The 10,000-nt window shown below is 46.6% G+C and overlaps 1 protein-coding gene across 4 annotated transcripts in view; it reads left to right on the top strand.

Moving 5' to 3' along the window:
- dlg3 (discs, large homolog 3) overlaps nt 1–10,000 on the top strand; it is a gene marked incomplete at its 5' end in the record, with an annotated part of 78,924 nt that overhangs the window by 16,520 nt on the left and 52,404 nt on the right. For 3 of the 4 annotated variants that reach the window (XM_083686570.1, XM_083686569.1, XM_083686571.1), the window contains one exon: nt 4,840–5,208. The exons of the other annotated variant lie outside the window; for it this stretch is intronic. In XM_083686570.1, coding sequence (XP_083542696.1) covers nt 4,840–5,208 — 369 coding nt within the window. Of the gene's footprint in view, nt 1–4,839; nt 5,209–10,000 lie in introns of those variants that run through there. 4 annotated transcript variants of the gene reach the window in all.

Here is a 10,000-nt window from a genome sequence, read left to right as displayed (position 1 = left end):
TCCCTACACATCATTCTCCAGGCTCAATGATGACTGAAGCATTTCATCGACATTACTGGACGCCAAGCTAAGAATGAAAGGCAGTAAGAAACACATACTATTTCTGTGTTTTCTTTCTTCCGGAAAACCTCTAGTCTGATTTGTCATTCCTAACCTCCTATGTATCTGTTCCCCTCTTTCTTTCTTCCCCTCTCTTTCTTCCTCTCTCTCTCTCTCTCTCTCTCTCTTTCTCTCTCTCTCTCTCTTCCTCTCTCTCTCTCTCTCTTCCTCTCTCTCTCATTCCAGCTCCCTGTCCTGCTGATACAGAGAGTACTGGCCATTGATTGGTTCTGACTAAGGAGACCTACTAAAATTTTTTTTATATTTCATATTATATAATCTTTAAAGGAATAGGATTATTTTCCCCAGAGGTACTAGAAACGCCCACATGCACTCACACTCTCGCGTACGCACAAACACACACACACACACACACACACACACACACACACACACACACACACACACACACACACACACACACACAGCACATTATATCTGACATATCTGTCTTCATACAGTACAGGCAGCCTCTGCTCCTCTCCCTCTCTCCATCCATCTCCCCTGCCTGTATGGATCTCCATTTTCATCCCTTCATTCCCTCTGTCATGTGTTACGTTCTGTGGCGCCAAAGCCCTGCCTGCCTGCTGTTGGACGGTGAACGTGATGCCGACGCTGGGTAGGAGAGACGGAGTGAGAGGGAGGATGGGGAGGATGGCTACAACATGTGCCCGGTCATGTGTGCCGTGATGGATATGCTTGCATCGTCTTTTCAAGCCACCGCCTTCCAGCACCCTTTAAGCTCTGATTGGCTTTGACAGAATTTTGTGACTGCGTCTTGTAACAGAGACCGGAGTCTCTCAGCTCAGCGGCCCCCTTTCCTCCTTTCTCTCCATTTAAAAATGGAAAAGTTCTTCCTCTCCTTTCTGCTCTGCTTGCAGAATCTCCATAAATTACAGGAATAGAATATCATGATAATGAAGTGAGTTACCGTTGCATGTAATTAAGTGTGGCTGAGCCTGCTGTGTGTGCCTCCTGGTAACCATTGAATAGTACAGTGTGCACTCACTATAAGGACTCTCACACAGCTACACAAACAAGACACACACACACATACACATACACACACGTGCCCATGCATACAAACACACACACACACACACACACATTTATACACACCTGCATAATCACAAATGTATTGTCACAGACACACACAAAGGCGTGCACATTTATGTTCATATTATCCAATATTCTCTCTCACACACACTCACACACACACACACAGACACACACACACACACACACACACACAGAGACACTGCTACATATAAATACACTTACTCTCCCACAGACAGACACACCCAGTTCCATTTCCTCGCCACAACTCATTAATAATGCACATATGCAGGCCTTTAATGCCGATACTGTAACACACACTCACACATGCATGCACGCACACACTCTCACACACACACACACACACACACACACACTCAGCTATCCAGAAGACAGACCCTCACCCTCAGTGTCAGAGTCTGTTAGATCAAGCTCTGATCAACACTTAAATTCATAAGCTTGCATAAATAGTACACAAACAGTCTTCTCGCATCGCTTACTGAAACGTTACCACACACATAAACCCCATATCCATACGCTCTCTTTCTCCCCGTCTCTCTCCCTCATTCTCTCTCTCTCTCTCTCTCCCTCTCTCTCTCTCTCTCTCTCTCTCTCTCTCTCTCTCTCTCTCTCTCTCCTCCCTCTCTCCCTCTCTCCACCCACTCGAAAGCCCAAGCGTGTAATCTAGTTTGTTGCGTACACATGTGTTGATGTCATCACTGTGAACATGGGAGATATTTCCCCCATGGTTCTTCAATGAGCGACAGTACAGCAGCGCTCTGGAGCTCACAGGGCACATGAGCAGGGTTAAGGACATGCTTTAACGCTCGCCCAAGAAATCCTACACATTTATGGAGAGAACAAAGGGCGAGAGAGGGAACGAGAAAGAGAGATAGAAATAGTACTTGGTTTCGTTTGGTTATTTATACATTCACTGATCACTTTATTAGGAACACCTGTACATCTTCTCATGGTGGAGGTGGTGGAACACCTGTACACCTTCTCATGGTGGAGGTGGTGGAACACCTGTACATCTTCTCATGGTGGAGGTGGTGGAATGGGGTGGGGAATGTTTTCTTGGCACACTTTGGGCCCGTTAATACCAATCAATCATCGCTTGAATGCCACAGCCTATTTGAGTATTGTTGCTGACCATGTGCATCTCTTCATGGCCACAATTGACCCATCTTCTAATGGCTACTTCCAGCAGGATAATGCACCATGTCACAAAGCAAAAGTCGTCTCAAACTGGTTTCATGAACATGACAATGAGTTCAGTGTTCTTCAGTGGCCTTCCCAGTCACCGGATTTGAATCCAACAGAACACCTTTGGGATCTGGTAGAACGGGAGATTCACAGCTTGAAAGTGCACCTGAAAAATCGGCAGGAATTGCGTGAGGCAATCATGTCGTCATGGACCAGAATCTCAAAGGAATGTTTCCAACATCTTGTGGAATCAATGCCACGAAGAATTGAGGCTGTTTTGACAGCAAAGGGAGGCCCTACCCAGTATTAGTATAGTGTTCTAATAAAGGGAGTATTACCCAGTATTAGTATAGTGTTCTAATAAAGGGAGTATTACCCAGTATTAGTATAGTGTTCTAATAAAGGGAGGCCCTACCCAGTATTAGTATAGTGTTCCTAATAAAGTGTTGGGTGAGTCTATGTAGCCTGCCTTCCACAGTGAGTCTATGTAGCCTGCCTTCCACAGTGAGTCTATGTAGCCTGCCTTCCACAGTGAGTCTATGTAGCCTGCCTTCCACAGTGAGTCTATGTAGCCTGCCTTCCACAGTGAGTCTATGTAGCCTGCCTTCCACAGTGAGTCTATGTAGCCTGCCTTCCACAGTGAGTCTATGTAGCCTGCCTTCCACAGTGAGTCTATATAGCCTGCCTTCCACAGTGAGTCTATGTAGCCTGCCTTCCACAGTGAGTCTATATAGCCTGCCTTCCACAGTGAGTCTATGTAGCCTGCCTTCCACCCTCATCATGGTGAAACCTTTTACTTCAATATCTTTGCTGTTTTTATTGTGTTCTTCCCTTCAAATGCAACAGGATGTTGTCATCTGAACCAGCACCACAGCAGCAACAACACCTGCTCCGTGGTTACATTATCTCTGGACGTTGTTACATTATCTCTGGACGTGGTTACATTATCTCTGGATGTGGTTACATTATCTCTGGACGTTGTTACATTATCTCTGGACGTGGTTACATTATCTCTGGACGTTGTTACATTATCTCTGGACGTGGTTACATTATCTCTGGACATGTACCGTGACACTGGGCCTGAGGGTGTCAATCAATGGCAGAGGAGAACAAACAGGCCATCATTGAACCAGAGATGACCGTAGATGCCCAGAGACTGGTCCCAGGGACAAGGCTGTAAATTGGAGGCTGTCTGTTGGATTTTGGCTGCATTGGAATGACGGAAAACATGGATCAGAGAGTTCCAGGATTCCTACTGAGGATTGGGATGAACAGAACAGGATGAGGGGGTGTGTGTGTGTGTGTGGGGACGGGGACGGGCGGGGACGGGATTCCAGTCTTTCAAGTCTTTTATCCCCCAAAACATTCCACATACGGAGGGGGATGGATGCGACCAGGTTGTAGTGTTTGTGTGTGCAGCAGTGTGCTGGGTCCCTGGGCAGGGAGCGGTGTGGTTTAGGTGGCGCGGTCCCTTTAAGAGCAGCCAGTGAGGCGCTCAGTCCTGTTGGTGCTGCTGCTGCTGCTGATGGCAGTGCTGCCAGTTGATTGGCTGTGGCTGTCAGGGCTGAGGTGCTGGAGGGATGCTGCTACGTATCTCTGCCTCTCCCCCCTCTCTGCCTCTCTCTCTCTCTCTCTCTCTCTCTCTCTCTCTCTCTCTTTCTCTCTCCATCTCCCTCTCGCTTGCTCGCATCCCTCTGTATAATCCACATCTAGGGCAAGCAGGCTGAGAGGCAATCCAGTGCTCAGCTCCTCTCTGCAGGCTGAGAAAAGAGAGAGAGACAGACAGAAAACGCTTCTCAACGCAGGAGGAAAAACAGGAGGAAGATAACTGGCTGGCAAAAAGGGAAAACCAATACAGAGGAAGATTTCATCTTGAGGATATCATTTATATATATACATATTGTTTATATATATATTTGTACACACGCATATAGATATTTATATATATACCTATATCTCTGTATATAACTGTGTATTTGTGCTTGTCTGTTTATATTCATATTTTTATATGTATTTGTGTGTGTGTAAATATATATGATATATCAACAAATGAATATATATATCTATGAATTTATATACATATCACTGTGAAACAAGAGACGCGAGAGGAAAATTCTACCATCGGGGCTGGTCTCTGATTGTGTGATCTTATACAATATTTTCAATATTATTTTCTTTGATCTTCTACATCAAGAGGAGGAAGACTACGTACTCATTTTTTTATTTTTTGTTTTGCTGCTGCTGCTGCTGCTCCCCGACCTCTCTCTTTGTTTTTGCCGTCTGAGGGGAGTAAAAGAGGAGAGTCACAGGATTTTGGAGAAAAAGGGAAACATCTGTCGGTGTCCTGTGCTCCGTGTTATTAGCAGTGGTATTCCGGCTCTCTGAGCTGATCGCAGGGTGCTGCGTGTGATCTGAGAGTGCACGCCGCTCAGCTCAGCCCGGCGCAGCGGCAGCGGCAGCCCAGCCAGCCCAGCCAGCATGCACAAACACCACCACTGCTGCAAGTGCCCAGAATGTTACGAGGTGACCCGCATGGCCGCCCTGCGCAGGATGGACGCCCCGGCATACGGAGGAGAGTGGCAGGGAGAACCCTATGGATACCCGGCCGGGTACGGGGGCGGGCAGACCTTACCCCCCCCAGCCTCGGGGGGAGGTGGAGGCATGGGAGGAGGAGGGGGCACTCTGGGGAGAAGTAAGGGCAAGATGATGTCCGCCGGGGGTCCTGGAGGCCCCAACCCCAAGAGCCAATCCAAGGGCGGCCCCAAGGTGAATGGCAACAACTCTGGAGGGCAGCAAGCCCAGTGGTGGCCTGAGTGCACCTGTTCCAACCGGGAGTGGTACGACCAGGTAACTCCTCCCAACTTCCTCTGCTGGCCAGACAGACAGACAGCCCACGCCTGTGGGGAGCGCTGGGAGGAGGCAGGGGGGCCGTGGGGGAACGGGGTTTCATGTGAGGTGGCTAGGTGGCTAGGTGGGAACACACACGAGTGTGAACACGTCAGGAGAGGCTCGTCCGTCGTGGCAGAGCCTGTGGTGCTGTGGTAGAAAGCTGCCTCAGCTGGGCGCCTCGTAGAGAATCATTCATCCTAGGCTTTCTGTTATGATGCACATTCTCAGATGTCCGTCCTGATTCACTCAGTGGGGACTAGTGGACCGTTTCCTCTTCATTTTTTATCAGATTTATCCACCATACAGAACTGCACTTAAACATGAACATGTAATACTTTATATGCAGATCTGATGGGAATTACATTTTACAGGCCCAGACTGTATTTCATCAAAGGCTAGAACATTCTAACATTCTGACATCACAGACTAAAGAAACAGCTCTGCATATATGTTCATCTGGAGGCAGAGAGAGGAGAGAGAGGACAGGCAACATGAATGTAACGCTATCTAATGCTAAAGCTAAAGCTAGCAAACTGAGAGATATTTCTCCATCTACAAAACACATTTTGTGTAGCATGTCACTCCCGTATGTGATGCATGATTCTCACAGAGGAACTAAGGAAAGGCTTGTCTCTCATCAGGCAGATATCCTGTAGGGAGAGAGAGAGAGAGAGAGAAGAGAGAAGAGAGGAGAGGAAAAGAGGGAGGAAGGGAGGGAGGGAGGGAATGAGAAGGATAGGAAGAGCTTCATTAGATGGCTCATTTCTGTATGTGGCTGTTATTCCTTTTTAAAGATGTAATATTGCTCTGCAGCAGGATAGTAGGGGAGGTAGCTGTTTGATAAAAGAGGAGAGGAGCATCTTACTGGGTTTAAATGATGCCATAACTACACCATTAACCCTCCCCCATGCTTTCATTTCTCCATTTAACATTTACTTTATGTTCCCGGTGCCTCTGTTACCTCGGTCTTGACAGATTAGATTTGATTAAAGCCATGTACAGCCAGGAACACAATATGTAATTGAGCAAGGTGCGTGTGTGTGTGTGTGTGTGTTGTTTGTATGTGTGTGTGTGTGTGTGTGTGTGTGTGTGTGTGTGTGTGTGTGTGTGTGTGTGTGTGTGTTGTTTGTGTGTGTGTGTGTGTGTGTGTGTGTGTGCATGTGTTTGTGTGTGTGCGCGAGTGTGAGCAGGGGTGGGGGAAGGGTTGCTTGGTGTGTATTAAATAGAAGAAATGGCTCTGTGTGTGAGTATGCGTCTGTGTAGTCATATATGCGCTGTTTAAAGCTGGTAGCTGCTGGTTATCTATGTATCTGTGTATGTGTATTACTACATGTATTTGAGCAAAGAGCATAGGGCGTTAGGAAGGAGAGAGAGAGAGAGAGAGAGAGAGAGAGAGAGAGAGAGAGAGAGACAGCATGGGAGAAAATGGAGGCTGAAATCTCATTGGCGATGTTGGAGACATTCCACTGAGGACAGAACACACAGGAACAGCAGCATCACTGATGTTACCAGCTCACCTTTTCCAATGGCCAGGGGAAGGTGTTGGCAGTAATGCAGGGGAAGCAACTACTGTAGGGTTTACTCTCCTGACATGTGCTGCAATGAGAATCGACGGTGTACCCCTGCCGCCCGGTCCATATCCACCCTCAGATGCACCCAGACCAATCAGGCACATTTCATTTCTCACACATTTAAAACCTCACAGCATGTTTTGATTATGTAAGCCTTTTTGTGTCGAATATATATTTGCCATCAGTACAAGTTTTCTGCCAGCTGCTCGTTCCAAGCCTATATTTACTGTAAAGGCCTCATTGCAAATGAATTGGTTCCAATATGTCATGCAAAATGTTTTTCAGTTGCATGTTGCATTAACGTATTGGTTGTGTTAATTCATGCAAAAAGGGGTGTGTTACTGCATGCGGAGCATGTATCATATCCTATTCTACCCTTTGATACAGTAGATGAAATCATTGGAGGTAACAAAAATGATTTGGTCTGCTATTTTATCATCCTGTCCAAAGATCGCTAGGTTGGTTTTGTCAAATGTCTGCACGACAGATATCATTTGCAGTATGCATTGCAAGACATCTTCAGGAGATGCTCTGTTGAAAAAAATGAGATATTTGAATCTGTGTAATATTCAGTATAACACATCTGCCAAATAACCAGAGGGAGAAAAATAAAACAGCAGCACAAAATCTCAAAATAATACAGAGGAAGAATGATTGATGATAGGAAAATGGCTGTGAGAGAGAGGTGAAAATGCTAATGTTGAAAAAGAGAGAAATAAGCCAATAAAGAGGCAGCAGGCCTGGAGTGGGGGAGGGGCTTATGTAAGAGGAGGCAGTTGGTGGTGCTGTGAGGGGATGCTCAGAGAGAGAGAGAGAGAGAGAGAGAGAGAGAGAGAGAGAGCGGCCATGGCTCTGTGGACAAGCATCTGTCCTTCAGCCTCCTAAAAGGGCCTGTACCGGGCCTGCCTTCACCCCCTCTACAGCCCCGTCCTCCTCCTCCCCCCTCTGCTGGGGCTGTACTTTAGCTCAGCCACCCATGGATGTTTTACCCCCCCCCCCCTTTCTCTCTCTCTCTCTCTCTCTCTCTCTCTCTCTCTCTCTCTCTGTGTCTGTTCCCTTTGGTCCCCATCACACGTCCATGGGTGGGAATACTCCCCCTCCCCCACTACCTTCAAAGCACACACAAGGAGCCAGAGAACAGGCCAGGCAGGCTTGGACATGTGTAATGAATGATCATACACACACACACACACACACACACACACACACACACACACACACAACCACACAGAGCTTAATGATGGATGGGATGTATGTTAGTATTCGAGACCAGACTGGTGATTAGTAATCTGACATAATCTCTCAAAATAGTACATGATTGCGGATGATAAACATTCTGTCTGTTGATATTTTTCAATGAATGTTGTTTGGAAAGGGTGCGTTTCAGTCCGCAAAATCACAATTTGTTAAGAATTCCTCCTAGTTTGTGGAGCGCTGTGGAGAGTTCCCCACCACACACTGTGCCTCTTTAAAAGGCAGATAACAGTCCATGGCTATTGTCAGGGGTGCTCAGGTTAATTATGGATGGATGTACATGTAACTCAGCAGGGATTAAAAGAGCATTCTTTAAAACAAGGGCATTTGAATCTCCATCTGAGAGAAGTAGAGACCCTAGCCTAATGGGAGCCTCACACTCAGAGAGCTCCCTCTACCCCCTCGGGCTCCAATCTGTCTTTGTGTGCTCTCCAGCTCTGTGGCTATGATTAGCTTTAAATATTAATTGGATTTTTACTTTATTTATTACTAGCGAGATATTAAACATTTTCCCCAGTCCCCCATGCCTGGTTTGGGTTATATTGTTTACCGGATGGCTCCTTACCTCTGTGGAGGTACAGCAGTGTATCATACTAATGCACGGTTATTTGGTTGCTGTTTACATGATGAATAGAACCGTACTGTAGGTGGTTTCCAGTAGAGCCTTCAGGCTTGGATCAGAGATTTGCCTCTCTCTCTCTCTCTCTCTCTCTCTCCCTCTCTCTCTCTCTCTCTCTCTCTCTCTCTCTCTCTCTCTCTCTCTCTCTCTCGCTCTGGGTGGTCTTGGCTGTTATTCACATGGACTGAAACTTTGGATCTCACTCCATTTTAGATCCTCCAACCACCAGATGCATATGGTTGAATATGTACATTGCAATCAACAGAACTAGATGTGAATTTTGTGACGTGTGTTTTGGGTCGACAACCGATATCAACCTTATAGCAGAAGATGTATCAGATCTGAGAGGATAGCCCATGAAAGCAGAACTAAAACCACACATCTTCCAATGTGGTCCTCAGTCCATCGAAAAACATCCCATGATGTACAGCAACAGACAAGATAGATTGTTATGTAATTTTTTTATCATAGATACTCTACAGCACATCTACGGATGTCGTTGGACGGGACGCCGTTTGTGCGTCTACAGTATGTGATGAGATTTAGTGCGTTCTGATGTGATTCGCCAGGCCTTTAACAGGGACCCATTGAGCATTACAGGAAGGGATTTACAAAGGCTTTTTACCCCAATTTCTTGAGCTCAGAGCCCTGCTGTGATCTAGACAGCCTCCATCTATAACCAGGAATATTCTCATCAGATCAAGAGGGATTTATCTTTGAGCTCATCTTGAAAATGGGGAGCCGTGAGTAGGTGACGCTGGCGTCATACGCTAAACTGGGACTGGAATATTTGCAGTCAACAGACTTCCGTCATTCCACTGGAAAACATTGCGTGCGTAAAATGAGCAACGAGAGAAAGATGGATGCCATTTTCATTACATGTAGTTTCAATCCGTCCCTGTGTCCTAGCCTTTGTTACAGATAATTAATTCATGGTTGTCTTTAAAGTGCCTTATGGGAGGCCATTTGCATATATATTGTGTATAACATTACATGTCAGCATTCTCATTGGTTGATATGAATCTTTCTGATGAGGAAGATAGGTCCCGTCTATATGACATGTGTCAGCAGATATCCCAGCATATTGAGCTGTCACAATGGCATCAGCAATGGACTCCTCTCAGCAGTGGGCTTCTGGGAGGAGAGGAGAGGAGAGGAGAGGAGAGGAGAGGAGAGGAGAGGAGAGACGAGAAGAGGAGGAGAGGGGAGGGGAGGAGAGGAGAGGAGAGGAGAGGAGGGGAGGAGAGGGGAGGGGAGGAGAGGGGAGAAAAGGAGGGGAGGAGAGGAGAGGAGAGGAGAGGAGAGA

The sequence above is a fragment of the Argentina silus genome (genome assembly GCF_951799395.1).
Source record: "Argentina silus genome assembly, chromosome: 15".
Taxonomy (NCBI): domain Eukaryota; kingdom Metazoa; phylum Chordata; class Actinopteri; order Argentiniformes; family Argentinidae; genus Argentina; species Argentina silus.
This window is presented reverse-complemented; position numbering and strand designations above follow the sequence as displayed.